The sequence below is a fragment of the Vulpes lagopus genome, chromosome 8 (genome assembly GCF_018345385.1).
Source record: "Vulpes lagopus strain Blue_001 chromosome 8, ASM1834538v1, whole genome shotgun sequence".
Classification (NCBI taxonomy): Eukaryota; Metazoa; Chordata; class Mammalia; order Carnivora; family Canidae; genus Vulpes; species Vulpes lagopus.
The window spans coordinates 6,917,775-6,934,139 of record NC_054831.1 but is presented as its reverse complement, the minus strand read 5'-3'; the positions used below and the strand labels follow the sequence as shown (position 1 = coordinate 6,934,139).

The following is a 16,365-nucleotide window of genomic DNA, read 5'->3' as shown; positions in this document are numbered from 1 at the left end:
AGGGTCTCAGGTCTCAAGAATGCCAAAAGCCATGTTGTGGCCTGTGAGAAGATGCTACAAAGTTCCACTTGATCTAAATCCTGGGCTAATGAAGGGCCTGTTCTGGCATGGAGGAAAGTGTGTCCTGGCAGAAAGAGTGTGGTCTCAGGCAGGCAGGGTTGGGAAGGGTCTGATTCCAGACGTCTACACTCCAGGACAGAGTTGGGGGTGGGGGGTAAGGAATCCATGAAGGTAGCTTGGGCTGGGGGAGGAACCGCATTTAGGTAACTTGCTGGCACCAAAAGTGGGAAGAAGTGCCCAAGGTAGGAAGTGACTGGCCAGGTAGGAAGCCCCAGCCCCATGCCTGTTGTTAGATCTCCTGTGGGATCACCACCCACTGATTTTTCTGATAGTCCTACTATGGTCTTCCAAAGCTGCGTTCTCACTTCCACTCCAACTCCTTCAAATAGCATCTTGTTTCTGGAATCCTTCCATAAGTAGAGGCCCAAATCTTTTTCCAACCTGAGGTCCTAACCCTGGCTGCTTTTTCCTGTCTTGGAAGTCACCTCAATCCCCTCCTTTAGGACATGCCTCCTCCACTGGCCTTGAAAGGAGTTCCTCTTTCCCTGCCCAGAACCAAACACCTCATTCCTGTGTGCAGCAGAGCAATAAAGAGCAGACCTTCACCTCCGTTATTTTATACATGATGCTTCTTTTAATGCAGCCAAAAATGATATTTGCTTTTCTCGGAACCAAAACCGATACAGGATGCAGTGACCAATTCATTCCTCACAACACCTGGGCTCCTGAAGGGGCCAGAAGACACAAGTTACATCCAGCTTGTCAGGGAGCCAGAGGTGGCATGGGCCCTCGGCCAAGCTCTGGTAGGCCTGCCATGAAGCAGGGCCTGGCCGTGCAGCCAGAGGCTGGCAGAGGCTTGGGGAGGGAGAAGACAGAGGCGTTTGGTCTCTCAGTCCTTTGAATCGGAGACCAAGGGCTGCTCATCAAGCTCAGGCAAGGGCGATCCATCTGCACGCCTGGTGGATTCTAATGGCTTCCAGGGTAGAGAAGGACAAGTGCGGGGGGGTCATGACAATCCTTCCAGCCTGCCCTCGGCCAGGGACACTCTTCCAGTGCCTGGGAAGGCCCCTGGAGCATGCCGGTCCACTTCCACCCCCTCTCAGAGACAAGGGGGAGAGGTGGCAAATACTGTTTAAAATAGACTTTCTCGTTTATAAATGCAGCAGAGGAAAGACGTAGGCACCCTTTCTCCAGCTGGCAAGCGAGGGGGCCGAGACACAGGGGCACTCAGCGCGCGGCAGGGAGGGGGCGGGGGTGGCCCCTGCACAGGCACTTGCCTTCCCCCAGAGGCCTCCACCGTCCGTGGGGTTGGCCTGCCCGGCGCTGCTGCTGCTGCGGGCCGCCCGCATCCTCCCGCCAAGCTGGTGACCCGGGCCCGGGGTCACTGCCGATTTCGGCTGCCCAGCTTCCTGCGATCCTTGTTCTGGCTGCGCTGAGGGTCGTCCATCTTGTGGACTCGGAAACATTCCTTGAGATTCTGGGACCGGATCTTGGGATTCAAGATCTCCTCAGTCATGGAGCTGGGGAACCAGCCTCTCTCCTGGTCATGCAGACGCTCGCCAAAGATCCACCCTGTGTAGGGATGGGTCGGGGAGGGTCAGGCCGTGGGGGTGAGGGCTGAGGGCTCCCATCCCTGCTGGGATAGAGGAGAGGGAGATGCACGAGCCCGGCTGGCCCTTCCAGAGAGCACCTGCTCGGCGAACCGCCGCTGGACACGCTCAGATTGGGTTTTCCCCTCATAAGCTGGGAAAGCACTGCCCTGACACCCTCCTGGAGGAACCCGGTGTGTCCCAAATGTATGGACTTTGGAACCCATTCCTGAGCCCTCAGCAGCTGTCTGCTGCTCAGAGTGAAGCCAGGCCGCCCCCAAAGGGGAGAGGCATCCAAGCGGACCACGTGGTGTGTCAGTGCCACCGTCTTGGTGGGCAGCCTGCCTCTGAGCCTGGGCCTCGTGGTGGCTGCTTCTGCACATGGGGCTTTGACGCCCCCACCTTCTCCCTCACACTGGCACAGGGTCCTGGGGGCGGGGAGGGGGTGGCACGAGTGGGGGTGCGCCCAGCCCCTGGCCTCACCATCTTCGGTCTTTTCCAGAATGTTCAGAATGTCGGCCAGCTCCAGTGTCAGCTCGTCCGGCTGCTGGGCCACATACGGGTGCACACACTGGACCTGGGGACAGTCTGAAGGGAGGGGGGAGGGAGGTGACACGTCCTCATCACCAGGTCACCCGTCCTGCTCCATCCGCAGCAGGCCCCGGACACACACACTCACCCCCCACCCCGGGGGCTGGCAGGGCGGGTGCGCCGACGCCTCACGTTCCCACAGCAACGGGAAAGGGTCTGCTCAAGGGACAGGAGGGTCTGGCTCCACAGAGAACAGGGTTAAAACAGGGGCTCTGGAGGAAAACAATATGCGGATAAAGGGAGCAGTCCGGGAGGGGACCTCTTTCGGACTTCAGAAGGAACTTGTCAGGCCTGGGATGTGGTGCCGGGAGCCATTCTGGGGAATGGAGAGCACAGCAGGGCCAGCAGCTTCTCTGAGGCAGGTGGCTCGCCCCTTTATATCTTAGAAGCTCTTCAGAAGGCTGGCAACCCCAGAGAGCACTGGTGTTTGCCTTTTGGGCCCACATTCCTCTTGGTCTCTCCGTGGTACCTGTCCCTTGAGACCCAGGGACTTGTTTCATCAGCCCTCCACACGTTGGGAAGCCCGGTCACACCGGAGTCCTCCATCAGGGTTGGCGCACAGGCCCTCGGCTGTGGGCTGGCTGGCTCGGAGGCGCTGCCCCATCAGGAGTGCGGAGCAGAGGCAGAGCCCCCCCCCCATCGGCCGGCACCTGCCTCCTCCTCCACCCCGAGGGCACTTACCCAGCAGCCGGGAAGTGAAGGAAACAAACTTGGTTCTCCGGTTGGGGGCCAGTGAGGTCATCCAACGCTTCATCTCACTCCTGGGACGTGGAGGAGGACAATCGCCGAAGCCACAGAGCAAACCACCCCTCACTTCCCTCCGGGCCTGGAGCCAGGCATCCCACAGACCGCAGCAGGACAGCTGGGGGTGCCCAGCATCCAGCGGAGAGGCACGGGGCGCCCTACTGAATGTCCCTGACACGCGTGCCACCCGAGGGGCCCCCTGAAAGCCGCAGTCTCTCAGACACATTGGGCGGTGGGAACTGGTCCAAGTGGACCAACTGGGTCGAGGTGGGTGGGGTGACCTGTGAGCCCTGTGGGAACGGAGAGCCGAGCACCACCCGGGGCTCACAACATCTCGGCTGTCCCTCCCCGAGCCCCGGGGCCGTGGGGCAGGCGGCCTGGCTGCTCAGGAGGGTGAGTGGCCGCCCCGGGCCGCCCAGGGTGTGGCGCAGTGGTCAGCGCGGCCCCGAGGGTTCTACATGTCATCAGGAAAGAGAGGCCCTCCTGGAGCCTGAGGCCCCGAGGGACACCCCGACTGGCGGCAGCCCCTGGCAGAAAGCCTCCCCTTGGGGCCTGGGCGGCCGGCGGGCCACCAGGCATGTCCTGAGCCCCGGAGCCTTGCTCCGCCTGGGAGGGAGACCCAGGGGCACGGCTGGCGGCGATGGCACTCACTGAGAGGACGCCTTCAGCATGTAGGTGGCCTCCCGGTCGTCCGCGTTCTCCAGCAGCCGCAGGATGAACACGTTGGCCAGCGTCTGGCCCTGGTCCTCCAGCTCCTCCACCCGAAGGAGGCCCCTCGGGGCCGAGTCAAACACTTGGTACTTATCTCTGGGGACCCAGGGTGGCAGGGTGGGTGTGTTGGTCCCCAGGAGGCCCCAGGGAACCCCCACCCGCACCCCCGGTCCTGCTGGCCCTACTGTTCTGGCCACTCCTCACCTCATCCTGGAAGCCCCCCACCTGAACACCGGTCCCCCCACCCCCAGACTGCCGCCTGCCAGGGTGACCGGTGATGAGGGGCTGGCCCAAGGCCCAGCTCTCCCTGCCGCAGGGCAGGGGACCAGCTGCTCACCCGGGGATCTGCCGGCAGATCACCAGCAGGTCGTTGAAGAGGAAGAGGTAAATTTCCCGGAAGAGTTTCTTGGTCCGCAGGGTTCGGGAGGTCTTGGGGCCTGACATCTGCTGCAGCTCACCCTGCTTCAGCAGCCAGCGGGAGTGGGAGATGATGGGCACGGACTGGGGGCGGAGGGGATGGGGTCAGAGCGGCTGTGCCCCTCCAGGCCTCCCGGGGCTCTGCCAGCCTCACTGGAGTCCTAACCTGAGGACTGGCATGGGGGCACTGCCCTGGGGTGGTGGGTAGAGCCGTCCTGGGTAAATGCAGGAAGAGCAGTGCATGTGTGTGCACACACGAGGGTGTGTGTCGCTGTGTATTTGTGCTGGGGGCAGCTGTGCATTTGTTGTATATGTATTTGTGTGTGCTTCTATGTATATGTGCTTGTGTCTAAGTGTGTCTATGTGGAATCGTGTGTACACCTGAGTGTATGTGTGTGGGAGGGGGCACCCGTGTGATGGTTGTCATTCCCCACCAAGCTCAGCCCAGCAGGGCAGAATCAGAGCAGGAGCCAAGTTCACAGCAGAGAGGAGAGAACTGGGTGCCATGGGACAAGCAGGCCAGGTCTGCAGGTACCCACTGCAGGGCTCAGGGAGAGGCTCCTGGCACCCAGCAGCTGGACCAGCAGGTGGAGATGTGGGGGGAGCCCAGAAGCCCATATCTGCATCCTCAGCCAGGGCTCACTTCCTAAACACAGCAGGACCTCAGGGACCCCCATGTGCACTGTGTCCTCATGTGTCACCAGAAACCTGGGTCCAGGGGGCTCTTCGTGCTCACGAATACCTGAAGCTTTACATAAAGTTGGGGGAGGTCGGTAACTGCAGTCAGATTTTCAGTCCCCCTCCCCCCATTTAAGAATCCCTGGAATGGTCCCTGTCACGCGCTTCATGTCCACTAACTGCTCAAGGTCACACAGCCAAGAAACGAGAGCATGTCACTCCAGGGTCCTTGCACACCATCTCTCAGAAGATAAGCACAGGCCAAGGGGATGGCATGGTCACAGGGGGCAGGCAGGGTCAGCGAGAGGTGTCAAGAGAGACGTTAGTGAAGGTGACACTGCACTGAGACACAAGGGGGGCCAATCATTGGACTCGACCAGGGACAGATGCTCCAGGCCAGACCGGCTGGGGACACGGGGACGGGCACAGGCTCACCTTGATCTTAAACTCCATCTTCTTCTGAATGCTGATCATCTGCTCTGTGCGACTCATTTTCCTGACACCCTCGTTGCACGCTTTTACCACCTGGCATCAGAAGGGGGACACATGAAGCCAGGTGCAGCCAGCTGTTCGCGGACCCTGCCTTTGTCCACTCTGGCCCCGGGGTGTGAGCAGACACTGCCTGCAGCCGAGGCTGGCTGGCCTGCTGTCGGTTATGGCTCGCAGTCCTCATTGAAATCATTAAAAAATTGCAGTAATTTTACATGAGGAGCCAGACCAGCTTAGAAACCACAACCCCTTTTTGCAAAGATTACAGGTGTACATGCCGGTTTGCGAGGTCAAGCACCCGCAGGTCAGCCGTGAGGTGTGGGATAACTGGTGAGCTTTACCCTCTTCTTTTTATTTATGAACACTTGCTCAATTTTTTTTCTTTGTATTGAACGTCAATTACTTTTATCAATTAGGAAAAAAACCCCACCTTTGTATTTTATTTAGTTTTTCATGGGTTTTATTTTTACGTCATCTCTACACCCAACAGGGAGCTCGAACCCTGAGATCAAGCATCACATGCTCTACTGACTGAGCCAGCCAGGTGCCCCTAAAAATACACCCTTATTAATAAGAGAAGTAGGGACGCCTGGGTGGCTCAGTGGTTGAGCATCTGCCTTTGACTCAGGGCGTGATCCTGGGGTCCTGGGATCGAGTACCGCATCGGGCATCTTGTGGGGAGCCTGCTTCTCCCTCTGCCTGTGTGTCTGCCTCTCTCTGTGTCGCTCATGAATAAATAAGTAAAATCTTTAAAAAAAAAAAAATAAGAGAAAGGTAAAGTACAAGAAACACAAGTATAGCTTTCATTAGAAGGGAAAGAAAGGGAGGTGACAGCAGAGGAGAACTTAGGCACCAGGCTCTCAGCACGGTTGCCGGCACGACTGAGCGGCCCCTGCACCTCGGCCTGAGCTGCCTTGGGGCCCCAGCAACACCGGGAGCCACACGGATGGATAGAACCCAGAAGGGACACGGACGCCATCGCTTCCAGCACCACCCTACCCTGCTGGCAACGCCCAGGAGGAACCGCTCCTCCAAGGGTGAGGACTGGACAAGCCTTCTTCACCTGGGGCGGGGAAAGCAGGGCCAGTGAGTCCTTGGCAGACTGGAGGGGCGAGGCAGGGGGAGGAGGTGTGGGGCGGAGCTGTGTCAGGGCCCAGAGCCAGATCCAGCCCCCAGGTCCATCCCAGGGCAGGAAGATGCTGGAAGCAGGCTGGGACAAGCGTGGGGCCTGAGGGCGCCAGACGCCTGCAGAGGGGGCAGCTGATGAGACAGCCCGGCCGGTGGGTGGCAGTAGAGGTCACCTCGGCTGCTGCTGCCCTGGCTCAGCTGGGGCGCTGTCAGGCCATACCTCTTTTTTGGCGAGTCTGTCTTCCTTCCTTCCTTCCTTCCTTCCTTCCTTCCTTCCTTCCTTCCTTCCTCTCTCTCTCTCTCTTTCTTTCTTTCTTTCTTTCTTTCTTTAATAATCTTTACGCCCAACGTGGGGCTCGAACTCACCACCCTGACATCAAGCTACCCCCCCGTCTGCCTTTGGCTCAGGGCGTGATCCCAGAGTCCCAGGATCGAGTCCCGCATCGGGCTTCCTGCATGGATCCTGCTTCTCCCCCTGCCTGTGTCTCTGCCTCTCTCTCTCTCCATGTCTCTCATGAATAGATAAATACAATCTTAAAAAAAAAAAAAAAGCAGATATTAAAACGAATTTGCAATTTCCAAAGACACACGGACAGGGGAGAAAGCAGGACCAGACGGTGGGCGGCAGGTATCCGGACAAGGAAAACAGTTTATGGAGGAAGAAAAGGAGGAGGAAGCACAGCTCACCATCTCCAGTTCCTTGTGGGCCTCCAAAGCAGTGCACTCGCGCTCAGACCTTTCTTCCACTCTCTTCAGAATGTTCTGAGCACAGGAAAATCTGCTTTAATTTGACCACATGTGGCCTTCCCTCCCCTCCTGGCCCCCATGGACACAGGGCCTGCCCTGCCCTGTCCCGGGGACTGCCCTCATCGCCAAGTCGCAGTGACTCTGAGACTTTGTTAACCCTCCTCTTACTGGTGAAAGTGCCTTTTTTTTTTTTTTCCAACCGTTTCATTTTCTTGGATTAACAAAATGATGCTCTCATCACCTTTGCCTCAAAACGTGCTTCCCAGAATGCCTCCCTGATGGCTCCGGACCACTCATCCGGCCTGCCCTTGCCCTGCGTTTCCTCAGCACAACACTCAGCTAGGTCTTGATCTTATTTTTGTTGGTTTTTGTTGTAGAAAAATGAAGATTTTTACATATCTGTATATGCTCTTTTCCTGTAATTTCTTCAAAGTTTCCCCCGTCTTCTGTTTCAGTTTTTCCAAGTTAAAAAAAAACCTTTCACACGTAACCCCTTCAATGACTAGCGTTCTGGGACTTGGGTTTGTGCCCCCTGAGCTCTCTCATAGCGCTCTCTCTGGCCGCCCTGGGCATCGGGGCGGGGCGGGTGGGATTGCTTCCTCTGACGCCCTCCTCTTTGGTCTCAGGCCTCTGGGCCCGGTCCCCCTGGCCCCAGGCTGTGACCTCTACTCCTTACTGCTGCTGCCATGGAGCTAGGTAGCTGCCCCAGGTCTTTGGTCTCCCCCCATCTGACCTCTGAGCTCCCCTCACTGTGGCTTGCAGGTCATCCTCTCAGCTGAGAGCCATGGCCAGGTCCACACCATCCACTCCCCTGCGGGGTGGACCGAACAGCCCAGCAGCATGCAGCAGGCCCCGGGGTCCCCACTGTACAGGTGATGCCCCCTGCTCCAGGCTTCAGGAAATGTCACCCCCTCCAGGCTTCCCTGGCTCCAGCCCGCCTGGCCTTCCTCCTGCCTCACCCCTATTCCTCCTTGGGCACCGTGTCCAGGGCTGGGTCTTGGGACCCTTTCTCTCCTTGTTTGGTCTCTCTCGCTAAATGCCACCTCAATGCTGAGAAGCCCTGTGCTGACTTCACCCCTTTAACTCTGAACTTAGGGACCTGCTTGCTCAGGGCTCTCGAGCTCAGCTGGGTCACACCCAAACCCCCGACTGCTCCCGACCCTGTCTCCCCACCTTTTTTTGTTTTTGTTCTTCTCCTAAAAGATTTCATTAGATCAAATAGTAGTTGTCTTTCACTTCCACTAAAACCAAAGCTTCCCAAGCATAGAAACCCGTGGATATATCTGTGACCTTTGGCCCCAGGACAGACTAGCAAAAAGTAGGCACAGTACTCAAAAAATTGTTTGTGGTATGAAAGAAAGGCCAGTGCAGACGCAGACCTGGGCCATCTTCAGGTTTTGTTCATAACTGTTTTAAGACAACTCATCCATCCGGTCTGCTCTCCCACAGTTCAGATGGGGAAACTGCTCCAGCTTAGACTCTTCCTCCCTCTTACCCGGAGTAGCAAGCGGGCACCTCCATTCTGATTTCCCTCCTTCCCTCCAGACTCTCCCCTCCTCCCTACCCCCCACCCTGCCTTGCCCCCTCCCCCAGGCCAAGCTGCCTTTGTCCAGTAGCTTCCAGACCCCTTCTGCCATTTGCACTCCTGCTCTCCTGCCCATCACTCTGCACAGGCAGCCGTCGCGTGCTCTCACAGAAGGCAGTTACCAGGCGACTCCCCGTCCTGCCCTGCCGAGGAATGAAGCCAGCATCTTACCTGGTCCCTCAGGGCCTCAACTGACCTTTCACCCAATCTGCACTCACTCCTGTCAAGTTCCCTCAGCTCACCACTGGCCTCCAGGCTGTGAGCCTCGTTGCCCCAGGGCCTTTGCATACACGGTTGCCTGTCACCTGAAGAGCTCTTTTCTGTCAGCCCAGTCTCTGCTCAAATGTCACTTGTCTGAGAGTCTTTCTTGAGCCTCCCCAGCTGACGGTGGCCAGGCAGTGACCCCCGATCAAGTACCCCGCTTCACTGTCCTCACAGCCATGACCACCTCCTGGTTTGTGTGTGCTTGTCGATCTCTCTCCCAGACTGCAGCTCACTGGGAACAGGGGCTGAGTCCCCCACTGCCTTAGGATTTGTGGAACAAATGGACTTCCTAGAAAGCTAGCAGAGACCTGGAACAGCCAAAGGCAACGGCCTGCAGCAGGAGAGGTGTACGCAAGCCCAGGGCATGTGGTACCTGGATCAATAGCTTGAGGCGCGTGATCCTCTGGAAAGGCAGGATGAGGAAGGAGGACAGAGGCAGCCCCCTGCACTTGGGGTCCAGCTCCAGCTGCGCAATCAGCTCCCGAAAGGCCGCCTTCTCCTGGCTGGGGACACGGACACGAGGGTCAGTCTCCGGCGCGCAGGAGGCGTGAATCGGGAGTGCGTCCGCAGCCCCGGAGGAACCAGACAGCCCACGGGCACCGAACACACGCTGACTGCTTTTCATGCAAAATAAACCGTTCAGGTTCGAGCCAAATAACAATAGTGGCTTCACAGGCCTGGCCCATGAAAACGTAGCAAAAGATGCCATGTGTGGGAAGGTAAGAATTGCTCGTGTGGCCAAGTCCATGACTCAGGCGCACAATTCAGTGATTTGCCCAGCAGGGAGCCGTGGCAAGGTGAACCCACGTAGTGACAGAAACAGCAGCAGGCGGGGGCAAGGGCCAGAGGGACTTGCACTGTGCCTGCCACCAGAAATGTCCTGTGTGCAGGCGGCTGGGCAGGGGGCAGAGAGGGGGCCGCCTAGACCATGGCCCCAGGGACACCTGCTCGCCGCCTTTCCACAGGTGCCCTGCCCAAGGGGCACCCCAGGGTACCTGGGCCCTGTCCTGCCGTATGCCGGCTTCCTTGGTGTCTGTCCTCAGAACTGGCGTCCTGATCCCCTCCCATCCGTTTTCAACCCCCAAACATCCCAAGCCCTGAAAGCTCCATTTTAAAGCATCCACGAGTAGCTACGTGGCTTGATGACAAGCCCAGTGAAGCCGAACGTCAGATTGTTGCTTCCCAGAGAGCCCTTTGGTGCTCCGGAGTCGAGCTAAGAGCACATCACTGGTTAAACCGTCACCGAAGCGTGGCACAGAAGTGTGAAATGTTTAAAAGAAGCAAATTGACTGAAAAATCACCTCATCGACCGGAACTCCAGGGAAGCTGACAAGCGGAGAGGTGAGTAATAAAGTCAAGGGTGTTGCTGGAACCCCACAAAGGCTCCCCCGCTGCCCCATCCTCGCCTTTGTCTCTATCTCAAGCCATCTTCCTGAGCCCTTGGGCATTGGGGGGGTCCTCCCGGCCTCAAACCCTCTCTGCCAAACCTCATGGAGCTCAGCCCGCCGCTCTGGACATGGGGCCGGTGGGTGCCACGGCTGCCTGTGTCGGGGTCACATTCCCCTAGTGACCCTGACGTCCCAGGCATGTGCCAGGCTCGGGTACTCTACTGGGAAAGCAGAGGACCAAGGATCACGGCTGATGTCCCCGTGGAAGTGGTGACAGCCCGCAGCCCGGGACGGGGACACTCACAGCAGCTGCTTGTAGGTCCTCTCCTGGTAGGTCTGGTTGCTGACGTAGGTGATGTACACGGAGAAGTGGTTGGCCGCGTAATGGTACACGATGTCGCACACGTCCGAAATGACGATGTTCTCCTCCATCCGGCGCTCCAGCTCCAGGAGAAACCTGCAGGGCGCGGGGTGGGGGCAGTGGCCTGGGTTAGGGACACGCGACAGTGACACTCAGGACACACCTCCAGCCCCGGGCCCAGCTCGGACAAGGCAACGGATGCGGCAGGACGTGATGCCCACACTGACGGCGTGGTTGGTCGCATCGAGGAATTATCTGTTCAGTGTTTTCAGGTGGGTAATAACCTCAGGGATATTTTTTTAAAAGAGAGTGAAAGAGACCTTATGTGTGACATACACACTGGTGTGCTCCCTGATGAGGCAACAACGGGGATTTGCTTCAGAAGGCTTCCGGGGTGCTGGGGAGGGGTGGGGATGCGAGCAACTCTAGATGCTGGGCTGGGGGTGGGCTCAACACGCTCCTGTCTCTACTTCTGCATGTTTGGAATTCTCCACGATGAACTATAAGTAAATACATAAATAAGGGACGCCTGGGTGGCTCAGCAGTTGAGCGTCTGCCTTCTGCTCAGGGCGTGATCCTGGGATCTGGGATCGAGTCCCGCATCGGGCTCCCCACAAGGAGCCTGCTTCTCCCTCTCCCTGTGTCTCTGCCTCTCTCTCTCTCTCTCTGTCTTTCATGAATAAATACAGAATCTTTTAAAAAAAAAAAAACGCAAATAAAAAGACTCCCTTCCCTCAACAAGGTGAAGCAGCAGAGGCCAAGGGGTGTCTCAGCAATCCTGCGCCTGAGCCCACTCGGGAGCTGCCATGAGGAGGAGTGCAGAGGAGGGGCCCACCCGGGGGCCCACAGAGCACCAGCAGCACCCCAGGCACCCCAGAGGTGGAGGGGACCCTACTGCCACACCACAGCTTCACATCCAAACATGCGCCGTTAGACCAGCTAATCCAAAAGCTGAGTTTTGGGCTTTGAGCCTCAGATTTCCAAGGCCTAGTGAGAAATGGTCAGTGGATCTTCTATCCTAACAGTACAATTTGGCATCCTTTTCTTCTTTGCAAGAATCAATTAATGGCTGTTTATTCTTCCTCCAGTTAAGCTCCTCCCATCCTTATAGGCAACATGTAAGCACAGTTCCAAAGTCACCTCCACATATTATGGAGAGAGAAGGCCTAGGTCCAGGACAGGGGTTCTGCAGAGGCTCTCAGGGACTCTTGGGGCCCTGAATGCACCAAACCAGGACTTTAGGACACCAGGACAGAGAGGAGCTTACACGGATCCCCTGGACCTGGTCAGGTCACCCACCACCACCTGCCCGACTCTGGGGGACACGTGGGATATCTGCGCTGTTGGGAGGGAACCTGCAGATAGGAGGCCTGCTCAGGGGGATGCCCTGGTGGGACGGGAGGCAAATGGCTGGGTTTACCTATTTGTTTGTATCTTACTATAGATAATTCCAAACACACAAATGTAGAGAAGCCAGTGTAACAAGCACTGCCCCACATGAGAAGGTTCTGGAAGCCAGGCCCCACGAGGACAGAGCAGGTGGCTCACCGTTCACTGACGGCCATGACGTCCAGGACGTTGGAGAAGAGGATGTGTGCCTCAGACGGGTGCAGGATCTTCTTCAGACGCTCATTCTCCATGAAGTGAGACACGAGCAGGCTCAGGCTTTTGTAGTAGGAGGCCTCAGAAGTGACCAGCTCGAACATGGCCTGTGTTAGGACAGAGAGGCAAGAGGAGGGCCAGCGGTCACCTCCCAGGCCTCACCTTGCAGGAGGGCGTCTCCCTGGCTCCCGGTCAGAGACACAGAGAGAGGCAGGCCTGTGTGTGCAAGGGCGAGTGGACTAAGGGTGCTTCCACACGCTGGCCCCAAGGCTGCCTGCATAAAAGGCAGAGAGAACGTGCTCACGGCTCGCTATATGGAAACCCGGAGACCTCCTAACTTCCGGAGCACGGAGTAGGTGAAAACCCAAGAGGTCAGGCATATACTGGAGCCCCAGCAACTGCTAACGGTGACGCGGGTGGTCTCCTGGTGCAGAATGGGCGTGAAAATCGGTATGGAGGGCCTCACACCTATACACCCCCAGGGACAGCTGGAGGACAAGGCCACCGTGTCAACCACAGACAGCAGGAGGGGGTGCATCTTTTATCTTTTCACCCTTTAACTTGTCTTTATTTTTTTTCAAAGATTTTATTTATTTATTCATAGACACACACAGAGAGAGAGGCAGAGGCACAGGCAGAGGGAGCCCGACGTGGGACTGCATCCCGGGTCTCCAGGATCACACCCCAGGCTGCAGGCAGCACCAAACCGCTGCACCACCGGGGCTTCCCTAACTTGTCTTTAAATTGAAAAATGAGCATCTATTATTTCTTCCATGGTCTAATTTCATAATGTAATCGATAAAGCAATTTTCATTTTGAAAAAGAAAAAGAAATCCAGAATCTGATAAGCTCCCCGGAGGCAGCCTTATTCTGTATCAAGCCTGTTACCTGGTCGCTGAGCCTAAAGCACGTAGCAAAACCAGTCGAGGCTCTGTTCTCTCCAGTGAGGAGCTTCTCTGCCGTGAGGGCCCACCTTCCCCACCTTGCTCCCAAGCAAACCGATGACCCTTCCTGAGGGCGGGTTCAGGTCCCACAGTGGCCGCCCAGAAGGGACGGTGTAGTGGGGTGAACTGTGCCCACCCCACCCCCCAAAGCTGTGTCTGTGTCCTAAGCTCTGGGACCGATGACTGTGAACTTATTTGGGAAAAAGTTCTTTGCAGATGCAAATTAAGGATGTCCAGGACATCACCCTGGACCGAGAGTCTAAATCCAACAACAGGTGTCTTTCTAAGGGAGCCATGGGACACACGATGGACGTCTGACGCGGAGACGCCCAGAGGAGGCCATGTGAAGACCAAGGCAGAGCTGAACGTGTGCCCCATGCCCAGGGCCGCCTGCAGGTGCCGGCAGCTAGGAAGGGCAAGCGGCTCCTGGGAGTCCTGACACCTTGGTCTCAGGTCTCTAGGCCTCACAGCTGGGGGAGAAGAGACCCCAACTGTCGCGAGCCACCTTGTTGGTGCTGATTTGTTACAGCGGCCCCAGGAAACTACCAGACAGATGGAGCAGCACAGGGACTCTGGTCCTCCCCGTGCCCCGACCACCCCATATGTCACTGCAACCCTCACCCCCCCCCCGCCCCCCCAGCCAGAGCCCTACCAGGGCTCGAGGAAAGTGGAGCTCCAGGGCCCAGGAAGGACAGGTGGAAGGAGACAGGGAGGGACTAGCATTTGTTCTAAAGGCACTAGGAATCCTCCCGGGTCCCCCAGGAATGGCGTACGGGGGCTCCTGTTCCACCCAAAGGAACCAGAGGCAGAGGTGAAGTAACGCCCTCAAAGTTACCGCTGGGCGGGCGAAGGGCAGAGGCTCAACCCAAGGGACTTCCGAGCGCTGGGCTGGGCCACCACACTGCCCCGTTAGACGGCAGGCAGAGCAGGGGTTACAAGAAGCGACGTGTTTGCAAGTTGGGGACCCCCAGGAGCATACACCCGCCCAGCAACAGGGACAGAGTCCACAGGGAAGTCACTCCGGGGTGGCCCAGCAATCAGAGCCCGGGCCATCGCGGCGGAGAGCCCACCTGGTGCCCCAGCGGGTGCCCCCGACCTGGGCCGAAGGAAGCCATCGCTGGAGCCTCTCTGGAGCCACCCCCAGGTCGCGGCGGCCAGGTCCACTTGGCGGGCGAAGCCACGGAAAGCACATCCCAGCGGCCTCCCTGGCGGCCCCGCACCCCACGACCCAGGCATCAGACCACCCCCCTGCCGCTACGCTGCGGCTCGCTAAGAAGATGTCAAGCCACCGCGGCTTGCAGGCTCTAAGCAAATACGCAACCCGCCGCCCGCACAGGGACGTGGCCGAGTGTCGCTCGGAGGACAAAGCGCCGTGCCCGCCCCGCGGCCCCGCGGAGGGCGCGTCTCCCCGAGGGCCACCCTGCACACCCGCACCGCCTGAGCCCGCACCCCTGAGCCCACCGCGCACCCCGCTCCTTCCGCACGCGCCATCTGGGGGGTGGTCCCATCTGATGGTCACGTCGCTCTCCCTCAGTCAAGCCTCTGGGTGCAGCGCGGGGCTGATGGGGATCCGGGCCCTGCGTGCTCTCTCTGATTCCCTCGCTCATACATCCACTCATTCACGCATTCGCTCCCTCACTAATTCACTCATTAATTCATTCACTCATTCACTTGTTCACTCACCCCCATTCACTCACTCATTCAATACTCACTAATTCACTCACTCACTCACCCATTCACTCATTCATTCACTTACTCGTTCACTCACTCATCCGTTCACTCACTCACCCCCTCATTCATTTACTCACTCACTCATCATTCACTCATTCACTCTCCCCTCTGCTCTCATGTTTGCTGAGCACCTGTCTAGGCACCAGGGATTTAGTAGTGAGCATGGCCAACTCCCTGCCACCATGGAGCTTGAATCCCAGGGAATGGGGACAGAGCAGACAGGGAGAGGTGTGTGCGAGTGTATGTCTGTGTGCATGTATGTATATGTGAGTGTAATGGGTGTGTGTATGAGTGTGTGAATCTGAGATGTATTTATATGAATGAGTATAAGAATGTGTATACAAGAGCATATACATATGAATGTGTATGAATGAGCATAAGAACGTGCTGCGTGTGTGTAAAAGTGTGTAAGAATGTGCACACGTGGCTGACCATGGGGCACTCCTTGATAAAACCACTGCTCCGTGGCCACGCAGGCTGAGGCCCCCTGACCTGCCCCCCGGCTGCTGTGTGACACCCTCAGCAGGGCTGACGCAGGATCCTTAGCCTTGGGGAACACTTGGCTAGACTGACCCGAATTTTATGAATCACGGCTCATCTCTCAATGCTGCTTAGTGCTCAACTTAGTATCCTGTTTGATTTCCGCCAATTATCCTGTTCCAGTTTTTTTCCCAGCCTTGCCACTACCAAGCCCGTTCCTGCCTGGGTTCTTTTCCAGAGGTGAGATCTGCTCAACTCTGGGTGCTGCTTTGGAGGGGTCAGTCCAGGTGGTTGTGGAGTCGGCAGGGACTGAGATGGCCCTGGCGTCCGGCACGGGCAGCTGAGCAGCAGAACGGTCAAGGCTTCTGCCTTGGAGTTAGCCAGACCTTTGCCAGGATGAGAACTGCTTTAAGCAGCTAAGCCTGTTCCCATCGTGCAAAACGGGAACCACAGTCCCCAGCTGACAGCCATCAGCCTGGAGCCCACCCATCTCAAAGCACCTGCTGGACGCTGGGGGTCATTACGGAGTCAGCACCGGGGCGCTGCCCTCACAGGACTCAGCTCCACGGGATGAAGCTCTGGCCAGAGGGGTCAAGAGGGGCTTGTACTAGGAGGTGACACTGGATGTGACAAGCCCATTCCCAGGGGCACAAATGCTCATGCAGAAAACAGATGTGCGCGCCTGGTGGGACAGCGGGGGCTGGGGGCCAGGCCATGAGAGGACCACGGAGGAAACAACAAGCTCCTGTTTCCATCTATGAGTCTTTCCCCTGCCCGCTGTGTGGGCCTAAACCACACAACCTTGTTTTCTAGAGTCCAGGAGGGCTGCTCCTGGGCGCTGAAGGTGTTCACACCA

General features: G+C 57.6%; 1 protein-coding gene across 3 annotated transcripts in view; it reads right to left on the bottom strand.

Annotated features, from left to right (window-relative positions):
- Positions 1 to 674: 674 nt before the first annotated feature.
- The window catches only part of NGEF (neuronal guanine nucleotide exchange factor), a 102,913-nt gene continuing 87,222 nt past the window's right edge, over positions 675 to 16,365 (bottom strand). For all 3 annotated transcript variants that reach the window (XM_041766593.1, XM_041766591.1, XM_041766592.1), the window contains 10 exons: positions 12,301 to 12,461; positions 10,696 to 10,848; positions 9,377 to 9,506; positions 7,095 to 7,169; positions 5,226 to 5,315; positions 4,033 to 4,196; positions 3,636 to 3,791; positions 2,922 to 3,001; positions 2,133 to 2,237; positions 675 to 1,632 (listed from right to left, as the gene is read on the bottom strand). In XM_041766593.1, coding sequence (XP_041622527.1) covers positions 1,442 to 1,632; positions 2,133 to 2,237; positions 2,922 to 3,001; positions 3,636 to 3,791; positions 4,033 to 4,196; positions 5,226 to 5,315; positions 7,095 to 7,169; positions 9,377 to 9,506; positions 10,696 to 10,848; positions 12,301 to 12,461 — 1,305 coding nt within the window. In that variant the 3' untranslated portion in view covers positions 675 to 1,441. The remainder of the gene's footprint in view (positions 1,633 to 2,132; positions 2,238 to 2,921; positions 3,002 to 3,635; positions 3,792 to 4,032; positions 4,197 to 5,225; positions 5,316 to 7,094; positions 7,170 to 9,376; positions 9,507 to 10,695; positions 10,849 to 12,300; positions 12,462 to 16,365) is intronic.